We start from the raw sequence: 21,395 nt of genomic DNA on the forward strand, positions 1-21,395 counted from the left end.
AGTTATCTCCCCTAACATCAATAGATGGCGTTGACTTCAGTCAAAACAGGAAGTTGTCAGAGTGCACATGGCGATTATTGTGATTTTGCCTCCACACTTCCACACATGCTTTTAAAGTAATCTATTGCATGTTACCAAGAAAGGATTACAATGCGGGAAACACCTTTATCCAGCTGCGAAAGAGAATTCATTTTGAAAGCAATCACCGAGCACAAGGTTCAGTTGACTGTCTCAATTCTCTCATGTGAACAGACTAGATACTTACTTCATCTGATCAACGTTAATACATATTTTACAGCATTGTCACCAAGCTTAGAAAGGTCATCCTCCACGGAATACGGGAAATATATGAATTAATCATCTTGCCAAACCTGTCTCTAAGTCAGCCTCACTAAAATAAAAATAAAACATTCTGTTAAAGTATGAAAGTTTATATTTTTAATATGAAATGATATTCATGGCAATAACGGGCTCTAATTCCTGGACAGAATACATGGCCCCGTACCCCATGCAAAGGATACTTGGTAGAGGTGGGATGAGGGATCTTGTGGGGAGTAGTGCACTTTACCGGGCGCACTTTTTCAGATCCAATTAGCGCTGTGGGGGCTCGAACGCGCTTCGCCGGCTCACCGGCTCTACTAATTAATGCGTTAATTAGCCGACGCTCTACCACTGGACCACAGGAGCTATCACATGTAATCACTGCTCGTTTAACAGGTCATTAGAATCCCCATTGACATGCATGCGTAATTCAGTAAACAATGAATTGCGCATGCGTGTGACGTCACTGCCCGCTCTCCCATTCATCTTTTCTTGAAACCACATCAACATGACCGACCAATGGGATTAACTGGATTAACGCTTGAAAAGGTAAGAATTTATGGCTAACCCTTGCCCAAAGCCAGCTGACCCTAATGACCGAAAAGGGGTTTTGGATCGTAAAGACATGTAAGTTTCCCTAAGACCCAAAAACGGGTGTTGGATCATAAAGTTGTGTAAGTTTCCCTAAGACCTAGAACGGGTGTTTGATCGTAAAGATGTGTAAGTTTCCCTAAGACCGAGAAAGGGTGTTTGATTGTAAAGATGTGTAAGTTTCCCTAAGACCGAAAACGGGTGTTGGATCGTGAAGCGAGAGTCACCAGAGCGTGAGGCACGGTAACGGTATAACGAGACAGCGGTGGCACTATAGCGCGGTAATTGAGCGGATGGTAGAGCTCGGGCTGCGCCCGGTAAACTGCATTGTTGCCATCTTGTGTTTCATCATACCTCATCAACCTTCAGCTTTCATGATGGATTTTGATTGACAATATCTCAAGAACTGTTTTAGATATCTTCATAATTTCTTTTTTTTGTATTCCTTGTTAGTTTAAAGTAAGTAGTTACAATTTTGACTGCTGGTTCCTATATAAAGGTACAGTACATCATGGGTTCTGTTTTTTTAAATCCTGCATGAAATAATTTGTGTGTGTGACTTCACACACCCAAATCAAGTCAGAAACTATAGAGATCAAAGCCAACAACACAAATGCTGTGCTGAGTGAACTGGCTTCAGTCATGTTTTATTATTAGAAACACAGGTATTGACTTAGGCCGCGATTCTGCAATATTCTCGCATAGTTGTCATAGATATCGCATCAACATTAATTCAGCACGATTGATAGTACCATACATCTTTTAATAGTTTTATCCGCATTGACACTCTCATTTTCACCTGCAAACATTGAAAAAGTTGTATTGCTTGAATAAAATTATCTACCAGGGATATTTCTAGGCCCACATTTTCAAATACAATGAGGCATTTTAACATTGTGCTGTATGGGCGTACCTCGGGAATATTTGAAATTTTCACATAAAAGTCTGTCTGATCCAAACTTGATTATTTACAAGATGTCATCATGGTCATGCTAAGGTAAGGGTGGCCCCAATGTCTAAGGCTCCATGATTTGATATGCAGAGTTGCGCCCTTAGGCAAGTTAGACATGCCAGAAACCTATCTTCATTGGTTTAAATCCCACAACACCTTGTTTATGTTTGTAGTTTTGTCAGCACCATGTGCAAACTTGTGGGTATCACCAAAGTGGTAAATGTCTCGCACCTGCAGCACTTCGGGCTTTGCACGCACATCATCTAAAGACTGAAACATTGTTCGTAATGTCGTAATTACAAATTTCACCTACAGGATGTCATGATCGATATGGCTGTAACAAAGCTAACTGAGGCTCAGTAATTTAATTACCTTTGTCACTTCGTTGCCCTGTCGGGGCGGTCGGGTAGCCTAGTGGTTAAAGCGTTCGCTCGTCACGCCGAAGACCCGGGTTCGATTCCCGACATGGGTACAATATGTGAAGCCCATTTCTGGTATCCCCCGCGTGATATTGCTGGAATATTGCTAAAAGCGGCGTAAAACCATACTCACTCACTCGTTGCCCTTAGACACCACATTTTGCTGTGCAGAATCACGTCCCTTGGGCACGCCAGAAACCTATGATTGTGGGTTCGAATCCCGGTTCCCCCCGATTCTGTTTCCAGGTTTGTCAGAACCATACCTCTGTGCTTGTGGGTTTCACCAAAGTGGTAAACGACTGAGACCTACATCTCTTCAAGCTTTCCTCCCTACGCAAGCTGACATGCTGTGATATAGTTGAAATACTGTTCAAAGCAGCAATAAAACCAACTCATTCACTCACTCATTGCTTTGCAGAGATTTGATGGAAGGCAAGCGTACGATTACAGGAAAGTAAAGATATCATTTGGAGTTGACCGTGGCTGCTGCCAGGTGCAGTTAGGAGACACAAGGTAAATCTAAAAAGAGTCAATATGCCATGTCACTTGCGTCTCTGAATCTCTTTTCACTTGCGTCTCTGAATCTCTTTTCACTTGCGTCTCTGAATCTCTTTTCCCTTGCGTCTCTGAATCTCTTTTCACTTGCGTCCCTGAATCACTTTTCACTTGCGTCTCTGAATCTCTTTGCCCATCTGTAGCAAGCCAGGGAAGCTCATCAAAACTCATATTTTTTAATTTCTTTTGAAGTTTTAAGTGTGTCACCTACCTCCCAACCCTTAAATATTAATGGGGTGTAACTTGAAACTTTTGGAAGGGGGAGGCTGTTGGATCAGCCAACATTATAGTTCAGTTATCAGCTGAGGTGGACCAAACCGATTTTATTTTTACATATATTCTGTATTGGTATTGGATTTTTCAAAGTTATTTACCTAATCAAGTTAGAGTTTCTTTTTGTTCATAGGCAATAAGGGACATATGATGCATGTTTCTGCTTCAGGATTACTGTGGTGTTTTTCTGTGTATTCAAATATGACTAATTAGTGCAGCTAATTGACATACCTCTGGGGAATGTTCATGACACTCTATTCATGGATCATTGGTTTTCACATTCTGATCATGTTTCTAAGAGTTGAAAAGAATACACCAGTTACTATGGTTACTGAGTATGTAAAAAGTACACCAGTTACTATGGTTGCTGAGTATGTGTGACTCATCATGCTCATAGCTGGAACAATTCATGCAAAATATGATCTGCCAAGTCCGTGATGATATTCAGTGTGTCATTCAGAAGTATTATCTGATTATTGAATAATGATTTGCTGTTAAAGAAGCCCAATTAATTGTTATTAGATAGGATTTTATTCATATCAACAGTCAGATGACTATACAAAGTTTCATTTCAGGGTTTTAGCTCAAGTGTCGTGTGAAATCACAGCACCGAAACCCACACGGCCTACAGATGGAGTTTTATTTGTCAATGTGGAGTTGTCTCCCATGGCATCACCGGGCTTTGAAATTGGGAGGTAAGATATAAAACAGTGTCAAGAATCATATCGATGACTCTGTTTCCATACTTCTTTTTCGTCAAGATATGACAAACCTTTCAGGGGTCATTCACGTCTTGTGAACTTTTTGATCAACCAATCTGTGTGGACACAAATGAGCAATGCATTTGGAGCTGCATATGTGGTTACCGTATCACAAAAAATGAATGTTAACTGGCAGTTCCGAATGGAAAATATTTAAGGCCATACTATAGATATTGTAGATAATACAAACGTACAGTAATTCCAGAGCATCATGGCATCTGCATGTAAAACGGTTCTGTGTAGGTTTCTTGTAGTTTCTGAATGGAGAAGGTAAGAAAATGAAGCCTAATTAATCTTAGCCCTATGCCTGTCATAAGCCTGTCATACGCCTGTCCAAGAGTTACTATTCATGTTCCTGCAGAGATTGCTTAGTGGAACGAGGCCCAGATTTGAATGAGATTGGATTGTAATCAAGTTTGATGGATCAGGCAAATTGAACTTTGAATGATAAATTGACAATTCAAAGATGTGGTAGGCTTATGAAAATGTAGTTTCGTAAAATTATAATGAATGTATGTACTTGGTATATGATTTGGATGAATGTTTTCACTACATGTTTTTTCAGTGATAAGTCATCCCTTAAGGTGGCTTGTAACATTTACACACTCCTCCATTACAGGCCATCCGAGTTTGGTGTAGAGCTGACCCGCCTCCTGGAGCGATGCCTGAAGGAATCCCGATGTGTGGACACAGAGTCTCTGTGTGTTGTGGCAGGAGAGAAGGTAGAGAGTCTCTGTGTGTTGTGGCAGGAGAGAAGGTAGAGAGTCTCTGTGAATTGTGGCAGGAGAGAAGGTAGAGAGTCTCTGTGAATTGTGGCAGGAGAGAAGGCAGAGAGTCTCTGTGTGTTGTGGCAGGAGAGAAGGTAGAGAGTCTCTGTGAATTGTGGCAGGAGAGAAGGTAGAGAATCTCTGTGTGTTGTGGCAGGAAAGAAGGTAGAGAGTCTCTGTGTGTTGTGGCAGGGGAGAAGGTAGAGAGTCTCAGTGTGTTGTGGCAGGAGAGAAGGTAGAGAGTCTCTGTGTGTTGTGGCAGGAGAGAAGGTAGAGAGTCTCTGTGTGTTGTGGCAGGGGAGAAGGTAGAGAGTCTCTGTGTGTTGTGGCAGGGGAGAAGGTAGAGAGTCTCTGTGTGTTGTGGCAGGGGAGAAGGTAGAGAGTCTCTGTGTGTTGTGGCAGGAGAGAAGGTAGAGAGTCTCTGTGTGTTGTGGCAGGAGAGAAGGTAGAGAGTCTCTGTGTGTTGTGGAAGGTCGAGTCTCTGTGTGTTGTGGCAGGAGAGAAGGTAGAGAGTCTGTGAATTGTGGCAGGAGAGAAGGTATAGAGTCTCTGTGTGTTGTGGCAGGGGAGAACGTAGAGAGTCTCTGTGTGTTGTGGCAGGGGAGAAGGTAGAGAGTCTCTGTGTGTTGTGGCAGGAGAGAAGGTATAGAGTCTCTGTGTGTTGTGGCAGGGGAGAAGGTAGAGAGTCTCTGTGTGTTGTGGAAGGTCGAGTCTCTGTGTGTTGTGGCAGGGGAGAATGTAGAGAGTCTCTGTGTGTTGTGGCAGGAGAGAAGGTAGAGAGTCTCTGTGTGTTGTGGCAGGAGAGAAGGTAGAGAGTCTCTGTGTGTTGTGGCAGGAGAGAAGGTATAGAGTCTCTGTGTGTTGTGGCAGGAGAGAAGGTAGAGAGTCTCTGTGTGTTGTGGCAGGGGAGAAGGTAGAGAGTCTCTGTGCGTTGTGGCAGGGGAGAAGGTAGAGAGTCTCTGTGTGTTGTGGCAGGGGAGAAGGTAGAGAGTCTCTGTGTGTTGTGGCAGGAGAGAAGGTATAGAGTCTCTGTGTGTTGTGGCAGGGGAGAAGGTAGAGAGTCTCTGTGCGTTGTGGCAGGAGAGAAGGTAGAGAGTCTCTGTGTGTTGTGGCAGGGGAGAAGGTAGAGAGTCTCTGTGTGTTGTGGAAGGTCGAGTCTCTGTGTGTTGTGGCAGGAGAGAAGGTAGAGAGTCTCTGTGTGTTGTGGCAGGAGAGAAGGTATAGAGTCTCTGTGTGTTGTGGCAGGAGAGAAGGTATAGAGTCTCTGTGTGTTGTGGCAGGAGAGAAGGTAGAGAGTCTCTGTGTTGTGGCAGGGGAGAAGGCAGAGAGTCTCTGTGTGTTGTGGCAGGGGAGAAGGTAGAGAGTCTCTCTGTGTGTTGTGGCAGGGGAGAAGGTAGAGAGTCTCTGTGTGTTGTGGCAGGGGAGAAGGTAGAGAGTCTCTGTGTGTTGTGGCAGGAGAGAAGGAAGAACAATCTTGAGGGGACAAGTCTGTTCCTCACATGCCATGTTGGTATTACAGGTGTGGGCCATCCCCACTTGGTCTCCAAGGGGAGGAGGCTGTTCCTCACATGCCATGTTGGTATTGCAGGTGTGGGCCATCCCCACTTGGTCTCCACGGGGAGGAGGCTGTTCTTCACATGCCATGTTGGTGTTGCAGGTGTGGGCCATCCCCACTTGGTCCCAAAGGGGAGGAGGCTGTTCTTCACATGCCAAGTTGGTGTTGCAAGTGTGGGCCGTCCCCACTTGGTCTCCAAGGGGAGGAGTCTGTTCTTCACATGTCATGTTGATGTTGCAGGTGTGGGTCACACCCACTTGGTCTCCAAGGGGAGGAGGCTGTTCCTCACATGCTATGTTGGTGTTGCAGGTGTGTGTCACACCCACTTGGTCTCCAAGGGGACGAGTCTGTTCCTCACATGTCATGTTGATGTTGCAGGTGTGGGCCATCCGTGTTGACATCCATGCTCTCAACTATGAAGGGAACCTGCTAGATGCTGCTAGTGTGGCTGCCATTGCTGCCATTGCTCACTTCAGGTAACGTCAAACCAGATTTTCAAACCAAACTTTATTCAGTACTTTCAGGCCATGGGTCTTTTCTACAAAGGGGACAATAATGTAGAATACATCCAAAGTTTTAATAAGAGAAGTGTCTTCAGAAATTATAAGTAATTGGGTGTTATCAAAGCTGGAGTACTTGTGTTCTAACGGCATTAGTATGAATCAAGTTCTTTGCTGTATTGATATTGATAATAGAGTCTTCCGATGACAGCAGTGTATTGAACTATTAAAGTCAGGTTTTACAGGGAGTAGCAGTTGGATGTGCAAAGTAGTTTCAGAGAGAGTTACGAAGAGGCGGGTCAGCCATTATGTGAAGCATGAGATGCTTCTGATCAGTTAATAGCTTGACCAGTTTGCTTGTTGATGACACTGAAATATTAAACAATTGACTTTGAAATATTCACATGGTTTTAGGGTTGTCACGATTCATCCGTTCACCTCGATTTATGATGCAGTGTACGAAACACCTCATCAATTAATGTTATAATTCTCAATCAATCACCAGGAAGTAATATTTACTACATTGTGCAGTAACTCATGGAATTACATGGACTAGCAAAATGTGATTGCATTAAACAGTTTAGTTAGAACAAATGTTGTATGAAGCCATGCACTGGTTGAAGGCCTCAACCTCTTGGTAGTTGAGTCACATTGAACACGGAGAATTTCACTGAAAAACGTCTCCAATTTAGTATCTTGCAGTGATTAAAGAATCATGATACTTATTGATATATGAGGTAAGCGTACTAGACATCTTTCCAGATTTGGTCCTCAGGCATCTATAGATATTATATTTAAGAATTGACTTCAATATATACATGGAGGTATAAACATAGAAACCGATGTCCACACTTTCCATAAATCAACTACAAAACACATTGAATGCTTCAAAATAGATATGTCAACAATAATAACATCAAAAAGTGGATATTTAATTATTAATTCAAAAAACATCATTCAGCGCAATATAATGCAACACAAGCCCCACCCATTCTATAATCAGCCAATCACGAAATAGTGAGTGAGTGAGTTTGGGTTAACACCGCTTATTACAGTATTCCAGTCATATCAGGGTGTGTCAGCTTAATGTGGGAGGGAAGCCCGAAGTGATGCAGGTCTCAGACATTTACTGCTTTGGTGAAACCCACGAGTATGGGTATGGTGCTGACAAACCTGTAAACATAATCGGGATGAACCAGGATTCGAACCCACAATCATAGGTTTCTAGATCGCCAAAGGGACGTAACTCTGCACAGTGAATTGCAACGCCTTAATGACTGTGTAGACATGTTCCCCAGTGGCAGTGGGTATGGCCTTATGTGTTTGGTCTCTTTTTAAAACCTAAACACAAAAAATAGCTTGGTTAGCCAATTAAATGCTTTGTTTGGGCATGTTTCAGACGTCCCGACGTGACAGTTTCAGGGGAGGAGGTCACAGTGGTAGGTACTTATTGCTTGTTGAAGAATATGGCTGTCTGATTGGTCACACACTGGCTTGTATAAAACCTTACATGACTGATATCTGGCCAATAATGAGGTCCTGATGTTACCAAGTTTGTTTGATGTAATGTCACATGCTTGTCTCAATTAGCTTTGTCAGACGGAAAATATTTCTTCAAAATATCATTCTCTACATGTCAGCATCATTGTGTACCTGGGTAGGAGGTCTATAAATGGTCACAGTGACCAAGGGGTTAGTTGTCACCCTGCTGTCACCTTACTTATGAATAACCAAGTGGCAGTAACTCTCAACTGTCACCCTGCTGATGAATGGCCAAGGGGTCAGTAACTCTCAACTGTCACCCTGCTGATGAATGGCCAAGGGGCAGTAACTCGCAACTGTCATCCTGCTGATGAATAACCAAGGGGCAGTAACTCTCAACTGTCACCCTGCTGATGAATGACCAAGGGGCAGTAACTCTCAACTGTTACCCTGCTGATGAATGACCAAGGGGCAGTAACTCTCACCTGTCACCCTGCTGATGAATCAAGCTCCTTCCCAGCGCATGACACCTTCGTTACACTCTCGGTAACATCGCTGCCACCAGTGTGGGCGCGGCCATTACAAGAATCTTTAAATTTGCCCTCCAACCCCATATGTTGTAACGTTTATACTTTTGTTTATGTCTTTGGGAATGCCATCATATTTCAATTTGAAAAGGTTTACGCCTGACCATGTTTTCCAGATGAATTTACTTTGTTGTTTGGATAATCAGATTGGTTCGAGATTTCAGACTAACGGAAAACCAACCAACTTCTCCCTTACATTCTTACTATATCAATAACACGATAGTTTTAATCAAACAGAAATTCAAATTGACAAACGAAGAAAGTAATTTAGCAGCTATAAGTGTATTCGGCGTCACGACAGTCGTCACTTGTTTGTAAACATAACGGTTGCGAGTTCAACTCCAAGCATGGTTGTGGCCACCTATTCACAGTGGGGAGTTTTGACTGGTGGCAGCAATAGTATAGAGAGCTCCGGGAACGTACTATCGCTGTGAGGAGCTTGCTGATGAATGACCAAGGGGCAGTAACTCTCAACTTTCACCCTGCATTGTTACTCTTACACACCTAATTTGCAACAAATTACCCAAATCACTCATCAATCAGTTTTGTTAATCCGACACAGTGATCAGCGTACTCCGTGGACATCTGTCTACGAGTACACAGCCCGTGTTATGATGCAAGACGAGTCGGCTGGCAGCTGCATATTACAACGGATGTAGAGATAAACTTGCGTAACAATAAACAATTTATGCTTCAAATAAAGAAAACAGGATTTATGACTTGCTTAGATTTTCTCAATCTCATTAAAATCATTTACAAGTTCTCGCAATCGCCAAGGACATCACATTACAGGTTGTCACGTCAGAATAACCTTTCCCAAATTATGACTGACCAATGAAATAACTAACAGGAAGTTAACGTTAGCCACTTAGTTAGCAGCTTTCTTAGCTTTGCGGTACCAGTTTCAAACTTGCAACTCCCATTCCAGACTATGCTTTTAAAAGTATTTTGAATAAGTCATACAAGTTGTTTTGTGTTATGATTGGAAAACATATTCCTGTTAACAATGTAACATAACAATATGAATATTTCATTTATATTTTCTTATTATGTGTTTGTATCGTTATCTATCGTGTAATTGTCCGATTTTCGATCACAAACGTTGATACTATTTAATTTCGTTTATCCGACACACTCTTTAATCCAACATAATCATATGCAACCAACAATGTCTGATTAACAGGACTTGACTGTAGTTGAAATAAAATAGAAATTCAAATTGAAAATAAAAGAAAATAATTTAGTTGTGATTAGATTTTTCGGCATCATGATAGTCATCAGTTGTTTGTAACCATAACAGTCAGTCGGTTGCAAGTACAACTCTATGAATATTTGTGGGGAGCTTTGACTGGTGGCAGCGATTACGTTACTCTTGCCCAGACTTATATAAGGGCTGCTGTGATATAACTGGAATATTGCAGACTGTGACATGAACTTGGATGCAAACAAACAAGGATACTGTGGAAGACCTACTGTGTGTGTGCTCACTGAAGAAATACATTCCGCTGGTTGTTGGGCCTGGGGTTGCCTGATGATATATCTTGATGTGCACAGTATCAGTTGTGGGTTTGTCTGTACCAGGCCTGACTAGATGTCACTTTCCTGTTACTTGATGTCTGGCTAATTGGTGATCCTAATGATGTAGCTTGGTCCTCACGGCGTTATCCAGTGACAACCACTGGCTCGGCTGGGCTGACATATTGCTGACTCTGACAAGCACAGTTTCATAAATCAGCATTTATGACTCACAAATTTGATGCCAGGCTAATGCTGATGTAGTGGGAATCAATACTGACTTCATTACACCACAGTCATCATGTATTACTTTCAGAGTAAGGTAACATGTTGTATACTGTGTGTTCCAGCACAGCCCAGAGGAGCGAGACCCGGTACCCCTCAGTGTCCACCATATGCCCATATGCTGCACATTCGCCTTCTTCACACAAGGGTAGGTCATGGTTAGGTCATGTGTACAAGGGGATGTCATGTGTACAAGGGGATGTCATGTGTACAAGGGGAGGCCATGTGTACAAGGGGAGGTCATGTGTACAAGGGTAGGTCATGTGTACAAGGGAAGGCCATGTGTATAATGGGAGGTCATGTGTACAAGGGGAGGTCATGTGTACAAGGGGAGGCCATGTGTACAAGGGTAGGTCACGGTTAGGTCATGTGTACAAGGGGATGTCAAGTTTACAAGGGGATGTCATGTGTACAAGGGGAGGCCATGTGTGCAAGGAGAGGTCATGTGTACAAGGGGAGGTCACGTGTACAAGGGGAGGCCATGTGTACAAGGGGAGGCCATGTGTACAAGTGGAGGCCATGTGTACAAGGAGAGGCCATGTGTACAAGGGGAGGTCATGTGTGCAAGGAGAGGTCATGTGTGCAAGGGGAGGCCATGTGTACAAGGGTAGGTCATGTGTACAAGGAGAGGTCATGTGTACAAGGGGAGGTCACATGTACAAGGGGAGGCCATATGTACAAGGGGAGGCCATGTGTACAAGTGGAGGCCATGTGTACAAGGAGAGGTCATGTGTACAAGGGGAAGCCCATGTGTACAAGGGGAGGCCATGTGTACAAGGAGAGGTCATGTGTACAAGGGGAGGTCATGTGTACAAGGGGAGGTCATGTGTACAAGGAGAGGTCATGTGTACAAGGAGGATCACGTGTACAAGGGGAGGCCATGTGTACAAGGGGAGGTCATGTGTACAAGGGGAAGCCCATGTGTACAAGGGGAGGCCATGTGTACAAGGAGAGGTCATGTGTACAAGGAGAGGTCATGTGTACAAGGAGAGGTCATGTGTACAAGGGGAGGCCATGTGTACAAGGGGAGGTCATGTGTACAAGTGGAGGCCATGTGTACAAGGAGAGGTCATGTGTACAAGGGGAGGCCATGTGTACAAGGGGAGGCCATGTGTACAAGGGGATGCCATGTGTACAAGGGGAGGCCATGTGTACAAGGGTAGGTCATGTGTGCAAGGAGAGGTCATGTGTACAAGGGGAGGCCATGTGTACAAGGAGAGGTCATGTGTGCAAGGGGAGGCCATGTGTACAAGGGTAGGTCCTGTGTGCAAGGGGAAGCCCATGTGTACAAGGGGAGGCCATGTGTACAAGGAGAGGTCATGTGTACAAGGGGAGGTCATGTGTACAAGTGGATGTAACATGTACAAGGGGAGGCCATGTGTACAAGGGAAAGCCATGTGTATAAGGAGAGGTCATGTGTACAAGGAAAGGTCATGTGTACAAGGGGAGGCCATGTGTACAAGGAAAGATCACGTGTACAAGGGGAGGCCATGTGTTCAAGGGGAGGTCATGTGTACAAGGGGATGTCACATGTACCTGGGGAGGCTATGTGTACAAGGGGAGGTCATGTGTACAAGGGGAGGCCATGTGTACAAGGGTAGGTCACATGTGCGAGGGCTGGTCATGTGTACAAGGAGAGGTCATGTGTACAAGGGGAAGCCCATGTGTACAAGGGGAGGCCATGTGTACAAGGAGAGGTCATGTGTACAAGGGGAGGCCATGTGTACAAGGGTAGGTCCTGTGTGCAAGGGGAAGCCCATGTGTACAAGGGGAGGCCATGTGTACAAGGAGAGGTCATGTGTACAAGGGGAGGTCATGTGTACAAGTGGATGTAACATGTACAAGGGGAGGCCATGTGTATAAGGAGAGGTCATGTGTACAAGGAAAGGTCATGTGTACAAGGGGAGGCCATGTGTACAAGGAAAGATCACGTGTACAAGGGGAGGCCATGTGTTCAAGGGGAGGTCATGTGTACAAGGGGATGTCACATGTACCTGGGGAGGCTATGTGTACAAGGGGAGGTCATGTGTACAAGGGGAGGCCATGTGTACAAGGGTAGGTCACGTGTACAGGGATAGGTCATGTATATAAATGTAAGTCATGCTTACAAGGGGATACAAGAGTATGTTCATTATGTTGCAACAATAAATGTATGCTTGCAGAAATGGAAGGACTTGCTTGTTTTTTTCCCAAAACTGAATAATATTATTTTTCATGGAAAGGCACAACGTGTATTGTAAAGGTCGGCAACTGTTTCTGAATGTGTTTTGAAACATTAAAGTAATATGTTTTGCTAAACTTGACAGCAAGCACCTGTTGGTGGACCCAAGCCTGGTGGAAGAGAAGGTGATGGATGGAAAGATGGTGATAGGGATGAACAAACACCGGGAGATCTGTATGCTGCAGATTACTGGAGAAATGCTGCTACTCAAGGAACAGGTGCTTGTTTTGTTTGCTCCCTCTTTAGTGTGAAGATTCAACCAAATGTCAGTGAACTGGCTAAATAACGGTTGGCCGAGTTTCCATTGTCTAAGGCATTGCTATTTACTGTGCTGGGTTACCTCCCTTGATCATACCGGGTCCTCAGAGTTTTGGCCTCAGGTGCTACATTACGACCCTGGACTTGTCACCACCGGTCCTATGCTTAAGGTTTTCCCCAAAGTGGTGAACATCTACAACTTTGAATGGCATTTAGATGTGATACTCATAAGGAAGAGAATTATGGATGTCAATTTCTTTATCCTCATAATAAAGAAGTTGAAATCCATAAATTCTCTTCCCTTACATCTAAGACATATATGCGTTTGGGCTTCCAATTCAAGTCGATGTAACAGAAATAATGTTTTAACAAGGAGCTACTCTCAAAACTTTCTAGACATCTTTAGGAAGATTTGTACAATAACGTTCACATTTAGAGAAGTTAGGTTAGTAGATTTTGTTTCAGAAGTATTGCTTTCATAACTGGATTGTTTAGGGTTTGCACAGTGATCAAGCTATAGGGCCTTTTTCATTATACACAAGTACATGTACGTCAAGCTAAGAGGGTGTCTATTGCTGTTTGGGTAGTTGTACTTCACTTTCAACTGATTTAGACTGTCTGTCATACGAAGGTCAAGTGTTTCACCTAGTGAATATGACTGTGTTTACATTACAGCACTGTTTTGATTTATTGATATTCCAAATGTCAACCCATGAAGATCCGGGGTAGAATAGGTCTTCACCATTCATGCTTGCCGTAAAAGGCGACTATGCTTGTTGTAAGAGGCGACTAACAGGATCGGGTGGTCGGGCTCGCTGACTTGGTTGATGCATGTCATCATATCCCAATTGCATGGATCTATGCTCATGATATCAATCACTGGATTGTCTGGTCCTGACTCGATTATTTACAGACCGCCGTCATATAGCTGGAATATTGCTGAGTGCAGTGTTAAACAACTAAGCAACCAAAAGGAACATCATGATTATATTGATGCCTATTGGGGGCTAGGTTTTGATGCTCTGCAATCACTGTTTGCTTATGTACCACACGGAATATCATCTTGTGACCTGACTGTTGAGATATGGACTGTATCGTGATAAAGGGTACCGGTATCAGTATTGCCTTTCTATACTGTGTTAGTAAGTGAGTAAGTAAATGGTCTTCACACATTGTACCAACATGCAGGGAAGTGAAATCTCCACGGATATGTGGAAAATCGTGTTTTTTAAAACAATAGTCTTCGGGGTAAAAAACATCTTCTGCGTAAAAATATAATTAAAGATTTAAAAAAAAAGTCCAGAAGGCTGGGAATCCGGAGTTACATTTTGGCTGGACCAATGAGTCTGTGCATAGTCCAATCAAAATTGTGTAACAAAAAACCCATGGATTTCAACGTGCAGATTTCGGTCAATTGCAGGATTTGCAAAACATGTGTACCGCCAACTGGGCGTCGGCAGATATTTTGCAATTTTTTCATGTTTTAATCAAGGTGCTCAAGTGATTTGTTTCACTTTCCCGGGGTAAGACCAGTTTTACTACAATAATGATCTTGATTATCAATCAGATCCACTTGAATGGGCGTCGCCATTTTGTTTGAAGCAAATGCAAGTGATATGAGAGAAGGAATCTGACTGGTGGTGCTACGATCAAGCCTTGAAATTCCAGTCTAGTTCAGCAAGTGTGGAAACTGGACTTTAATAGTCTGTTAACACCCTGTGCTTCCATCTGGTGGATTGCCTGTGCCTGGAATTCCTGTTCCAGCACATCCCAGGATTTCTGAACATCTTAGCTGACGCTCTGTCCAGGCCAGACAAGGTGGCTCCCACAGTGGAAGTGAGGCCTTCAATCTCATATGTCAGCATCTCAGTCATCCAAACATCAACATCTCTGCCACCAGCCAGACAAGGAAAAACATCAACCCCACTGCAGCATCCCCTCAATTCTTGGCTAAATACCTGTTGTACCTGTACCTGCACATTACCCACACCTTCAGGGAGGTACCATCACAACCTACCTGGTTGACACGGTGTTGACAGTTCTGGAGGATCACAAAATGACAAAGGTTCCGGAACTGCAGGCCCTCCTGTGTTCCTTCCGCCTTGATGATCGATCAGAAGGCCAGGTCTCGACCACTGCGTGGGATCTGAACATGGTACTCATGCTTCTGCTTGGACCTCCGTTCAAGCCTCTCCATGCGGCTTCCTTCTGTTAGCTCACCAATATTTCCTCTTGTCAAGGGTCAACGAGTACTCACGCCCGACATTACCCGTTTCCAGTTTGAGCGCTGGGCAAAGGGAGAGGTTCAACTTGAGTTGTGCTGGGGCTTTTGGGCAAATAATCAACTCCCAGGAAAGCCTGACAGGTCCTTCACCATCCAACCACTCTCCTCCATTGTGGGTGTTGAAGATCAGGAGGAACTTCCAGGCCCATTTTCATCTGCTGCTCCAAGACTCTACATAGTATCCAGAAACAGCTTTTCATTCCCGCCTCCAAGACATCCATAACTGAAGTCAGCCACAGTACCATATACTTATTGTTATGCACCAGCATCCTTTAGGCATATGAGGCCGCTGGACTCGATCCTCCCAGAGCAAACAAACCTCATGAGCACGGGGTGAGTTACCCGTCCCAGCCCGACTCCACACCTATCCGGCCAACCACATCTGCCAACCTCCATACTTACTTTCCAATTCAGATGCATTAAGGAGTAATGCAGGATAAGTTTATAAAATGAGTAAAATCGAAATATTACTATCCCCCCCAATGTCTTCAGACCTTATGTCTTCAAACAGTAATGTGAGGATCACATCCACATCTGCCTCACAACTGGTTGGAACAACTTCTTCAGCTGTACATCACACAGCTTAGTTTTCCTGTCAAAAGAAAGCAGTAAATGCATTACATGTGATAAGTATATAAATGTAGAAAATATTTAGATATTACTAATTATGTAAGCCCTTACTCGAGCATCATTTGACTGAATTAATATGTTGCCTTGTCAGGAAAAGTTCCTGATGGAATATATTTGCCTTCATTACTTCCTGAATTGTATCTTGCAACACAATAATTTTGGTTTTCTTTTTGCAGGTGTTGAGGTGTTCAAATATAGCAGTTGTCAAGGTAACAGAAATATCAGAACTCATCCTGAAGGCTCTGGAGAATGACAGAGTAGCAAGGTCAGTTGAAATAATGAGTAGATGTGTTGTTGTAGCTGTCATTCATGTTCAGTAACATGCCTGCAGTATACTGGAGTGGAACGTTACTAGTCAGCAATATACTGGAGTAGAATGTTACTAGTCAGCAATATACTGGAGTAGAATGTTACTAGTCAGCAATATACTGGAGTGGGACGTTACTAGTCAGCAATATACTGGAGTGGGACGTTACTTGTCAGCAATATACTGGAGTGGGACGTTACTAGTCAGCAATATACTGGAGTGAGACGTTACTAGTCAGCAATATACTGGAGTGAGACATTACTAGTCAGCAATATACTGCAGTGGGACGTACTAGTCAGCAATATTCTGAAGTATGATATAGCTATTCAGCAATATACTGAAGTGACCTAGCTATTCAGCAATATTGTGAAATATGACATAGCTAGTCAGCAATATTCTGAAGTATGACATAGCTAGTCAGCAATATCCTAAAGTATGACTGCTAGTCAGCAATATTCTAAAGTATGACAGCTAGTCAGCAATATTCTGAAGTATGACATAGCTAGTCAGCAATATTGTGAAATATGACATAGCTAGTCAGCAATATTCTGAAGTATGACATAGCTAGTCAGCAATATCCTAAAGTATGACTGCTAGTCAGCAATATTCTAAAGTATGACAGCTAGTCAGCAATATTCTGAAGTATGACATAGCTAGTCAGCAATATTCTAAAGTATGACATAGCTAGTCAGCAATTTTCTGAAGTATGACAGCTAATCAGCAATATTCTGAAGTATGACATTGCTAGTCAGCAATTTTCTGAAGTATGACAGCTAGTCAGCAATATTCTGAAGTATGACATAACTATTCAGCAATATTCTGAAGTATGATGTAGATATTCAGCAATATTCTGAAGTATGACATAGCTATCTGCAATATTCTGAAGTATGACATAACTATTCAGCAATATTCTGAAGTATGATGTAGATATTCAGCAATATTCTGAAGTATGACATAGCTATTCAGCAATATTCTGAAGTATGACATAGCTAGTCAGCAATATTCTGAAGTATGACATAGCTATTCAGCAATATTCAGATGTATGAACACCTCAGTAAATGCTATCATTATTCAGTATGCAATAATTGAATATATATATTAATAAGCTTGTGTATGCTAAGTTGAATCAGCAAAGTGCCATCAGTATTTTGGCTATTTGTATTCAGCCGCGTGTCGCTAACAGCACGATTCTTTGACAGGGCATCAGGTGAGAAATGTGGCTTTGCTGAATCCGTGGAGCCAAAGAAAATAACCACTACAAAGACAGACCGGCAGGATGTTGACATGGAGGAAGACGCAGCAGACAAGACGGCAGAGGCATCACAAAGTAGTGACGATGATATGCAGATTGCCAGGTGAGTTCTACGTAGCAGTAAGCTGTAAGGCAATCCCACGACAAGCCATTTCAGACTAGCAATTGACTGGGTCATGGGTGGGAGGTTAGCCTAGCCTGACACTTGTGAGGGGTACTCAAAGTACGTGATCTAGACTACCAGTTGTAGGACTTTCATTTTTGTGGAAGCCTCGGTGGCTGAGTGGATCAGATTGCTGACTTTGTGTGCTGGCAATTAATCTGACATTAAAAGTCCACTTTCCACCAGTTAACAACAATATTAATATTAGTCACACAAAAATATGAAAATACTATTTCCTTACAATACATTATTGAAATCAAAGTGTACAGTTGTTTGTTGTTTGCTGAACAATATTTCAAATGTCAGGTAACGCTACTAGCATTAGTTTCATAACAGTTTAGGTTAGGGTTGGTACTAGGTTTGGTGATGTTAATTTTATGATTTACTACAGTCAAAGCTTGTTATCTCGAACACTGATATGTACCCGATATCTTGAACCTATTCTCCTCCCGCCTCAATATATCTCTATCATGCCTCGTTATCTCAAATGTCTGGATATCCCAAAGTTACAACACATTCCCGTTACGTTCGAGATTCGGGATTCGACTGTATGTGTGTTCTGGAGTTTTTATCCAGTCTTGTAACATTTCAGACCAGGGGATAGTTCTGAAGTCAAAGTCCTGGTAAGTATAACAGTTTCAGTTAATACTGTAGTGTATATGTAGACACATAACATAGAACACTAAATGTCTTATTAATTTCAATACTTTTGTTTTCTTTCAAACAAATACATACTTTATGTCCTAACGAAGCAATGAAATGAATAATTGTGTCACTCTGATATTTGATGCAGGGTTTCTAGGGTATGGTTTCTTGTCAGCACCATACCCTTGCTCGTGGGTTTCCCCGAAGTGGTAAACGTCTGAGACCTGCATCCATTCGGGCTTTCCTCCCACATTAAGCTGACACGCCATGATATAACTGGAATACTGTAAAAAGTGGCGTTAAACCCAACTCACGTCACAAGAATATAGAAGTTGATATTCATAAGTCAGTTGATGCTACAGCTTCTAAAGACTCTCCCAGTTCTGATGTTTCCTGCCAATCACAGCTATCATTAATTGCTTGTACTGCTGATATTTTCAACCACTTGTCATCAACATCCAGACACCTTGATACAAGGTAATGATGACTGTATGTAGGTTTCACTCTGTGTTCCAGGACAAGGGCCTAGCTGCTATTGGCGAGGGAGGTCAAAATACGTGGGAGATGGACGACGATGCTGCAACAGAAGCCATGGCAGATGCTGCTGCTGCAACCTCATCACGTCTACAGGGCAAGGGAGACAACCAACATCAAGGTAGGATGTAATGGAAACAACAAGAGGTTCATAGAGGTTTTGTGTTCAATGAAAGGACACTGTGACTTCCTGAATAGTTGAGGCATTATAGAATGTTTTGCATTGACATTGAAGTATGGGAATAATTCTTCACTTTCTCTATGCAGCAGTTGCCCCTATAGTCCCCAGTTATATATGCTTGTAAGAATCAGCTGAAATGGATTGAGTGGTCAGGGTCTGCGACTTGCCGTTGATGGCGTGTCACTGTCCTTATTGCGTGGATCGGTCGTCAGGCTTTCAATGATGGTTTCCTGGTCCTGACTTGATAACAAGGCTTATTGGTTTAGGCTGGAATATTGCCGAGTGTAGCCTTAACTACGTTCACTCACTCGCATATATATTCATCACTCTCAAATCCTCATATTGGCATATTATCTTCTTATTTCAGTCATTGACCTTGACAGTGGCAGTGAAGAGGAGACAACTGTGACGCTGAGTCATGATGACCTTCAGACTCACAGGTGTGTACCTGGGAGGGGTGGGAGTTGAGCTTCAGACTCATAGGTGTGTACCTAGGAGGGATGGGAGTTGAGCTTCAGACTCACAGGTGTGCACCTGGGGGTGGGTATTGACCTTCAGACTCACAGGTGTGCACCTGGGAGGGGGTGTTGACCTTCAGACTCACAGGTGTGCACCTGGGAGGGGATGGGAGTTTTGACTAGTTGACCAGCATCCCAAGGAGAGGGTGAGTTAAAATTTAAACACTGAATCAGCATTATTTCACCCATATATAGCAACGAGAACAGGCTGATATATAGGTTGAGTCATAAATACAAGGTTATATTTAAAAACATATTTGGGCATTACAATATTATCTATAACTGTATAACATATCAGAGACGAACATGGGCCTATTTATTTTCTAATCTAGGAGACTCCCAGTTGTTATTTGGGGAGGTCCGTGGCATGAAGAGAGGTCCAGTGGTGCCGACTTGCGGCATGCTTCACTTGATGCTGTGTTAAATTCAGAACCCTAAAGCCTACTGTAGATAGACACAATTTTTTATGGATAACAACTTCTTTAATACTATAAAAGGCGACGTTTCGGTATAGATCCTTATACCGTTGTCAAGCAAGACTGGTATTACAGTATTACAGTATTAAAGAAGTTGTTATCCATAAAAAATTGTGTCTATCTTGTCATCCGTCAACTTCTAAGTAATGCCTATCAAACAATTCATACTGTAGATGTTAAAAAAAGTCACCACTGATACAGAGTGTTTTTTTTACTCTTCCAGTCATTTACACGTAATGTGCAACTGATTAGATGTAAGGATTCAAACAGCCATACCATTTCGCATCCGCAATATACTACTTAAAATGGTCCTTTATTGTTTTATTAAATTTGTTTTATTACTTTGTAATTTCTTTGAATCAATTCTCTTTGTGTATGCGTACAGAATTTATCTCCTAGATACCTCAATCACTCTCCATCTTTGATAATCCAGGGTATTATATTTCCTTGTTTGTTTGTTGTTGAACACCGCACTCAGGAATATTCCAGCTATATGACGGCGGTCTTTAAATAATCGATGACTTCAACAAAGCAAGCCTGAACACCCGATCCTGTTAGTTGCTTCTTACGACAAGCATAGTCACCTTTTATGTCGTATCTCCTCGTAAATACCCTGAACCCAGTCTGTCATAGCTTCATGAAATCACTATCTCTATCTCTAACTTATCACTCAGGAGAGGCAAGTATATCTGACAGTGTGCCATTTGAATCAGAATCTGGGTCCAGGGTATTTATCCTAATAGAAAGGAGATATTATCCCCTGATAAAGGAAGATGTCCCTTCTCACACCAAGTCTGTGTAGCCATGTGTAGCACATGTCCATCTTCTTTCACAGGCCCACAACATCGCCAGCACAACCGGCCAGTGGAAAGTCTGAGGCCAAAAAGGGCAAGAAGAAGAAAAAGAAATAATGTCACAGTAGCTCCATGTACATTCTCATTGTATAAATCCTCTTCATTCAAAAAGAACAGCTTGTCTTGTTTCTCTGGATACTTTGACATCATACAAATTATTATCGAGGTTAATATACGAAAACAAGGACCCACCCCTGAGGTGGTTTGACCAGAAGGAAATTCACTCAAGTTTATGAAGTCTATAAACCGTCCTCTGTTACAGTAACTTAGCTGCGAACAGTAAAATGTTTGTACAAGACACCATCTTGTTTTCTGTCACATGATTTTGGGGTCTTCATTGAAATGTATGCGTGGTACGGATTAACCAATGGAATTGCAAGATTCTTAATAGAAATATAACATTAGCATAAGTTAACTGCGATATAGTGTGGCCTAATGCGGAGTATGGCCTGACATAGTTCAGCGACTCATGCGACTCATGCTGAGGATGATGACCTCAGTGATGGAGC

The 21,395-nt window shown here is 42.7% G+C and overlaps 1 protein-coding gene across 1 annotated transcript; it reads left to right on the forward strand.

The window, feature by feature from the left end:
• Positions 1 to 45: 45 nt before the first annotated feature.
• Positions 46 to 20,958, forward strand: LOC139450013 (exosome complex component RRP45-like). The gene is made up of 14 exons (XM_071231633.1): positions 46 to 216; positions 2,702 to 2,796; positions 3,687 to 3,806; positions 4,492 to 4,594; positions 6,573 to 6,670; positions 8,094 to 8,133; positions 10,629 to 10,711; positions 12,870 to 13,002; positions 16,133 to 16,221; positions 17,463 to 17,618; positions 18,271 to 18,301; positions 18,840 to 18,978; positions 19,406 to 19,478; positions 20,868 to 20,958. Exons 1-14 carry the CDS (start codon positions 151 to 153, stop codon positions 20,941 to 20,943), a joined length of 1,302 nt encoding a protein of 433 aa, XP_071087734.1. The 5' UTR covers positions 46 to 150; the 3' UTR covers positions 20,944 to 20,958.
• The last annotated feature ends 437 nt before the right edge of the window (positions 20,959 to 21,395 follow it).

Source organism: Haliotis cracherodii, unplaced genomic scaffold, assembly GCF_022045235.1.
Source record: "Haliotis cracherodii isolate W230 unplaced genomic scaffold, xgHalCrac1.p SCAF_8, whole genome shotgun sequence".
NCBI classification, from domain to species: domain Eukaryota; kingdom Metazoa; phylum Mollusca; class Gastropoda; order Lepetellida; family Haliotidae; genus Haliotis; species Haliotis cracherodii.

Excerpts from the sequence above, each read along its gene's own strand:
- LOC139450013 (XM_071231633.1), top strand. The coding sequence starts at position 151 with ATGCGGGAAACACCTTTATCCAGCTGCGAAAGAGAATTCATTTTGAAA. Across the intron at positions 10,712-12,869 it reads TTCGCCTTCTTCACACAAGG|CAAGCACCTGTTGGTGGACC; the intron begins GTAGGTCATGGT and ends TAAACTTGACAG. Across the intron at positions 18,302-18,839 it reads GTTCTGAAGTCAAAGTCCTG|GACAAGGGCCTAGCTGCTAT; the intron begins GTAAGTATAACA and ends TCTGTGTTCCAG.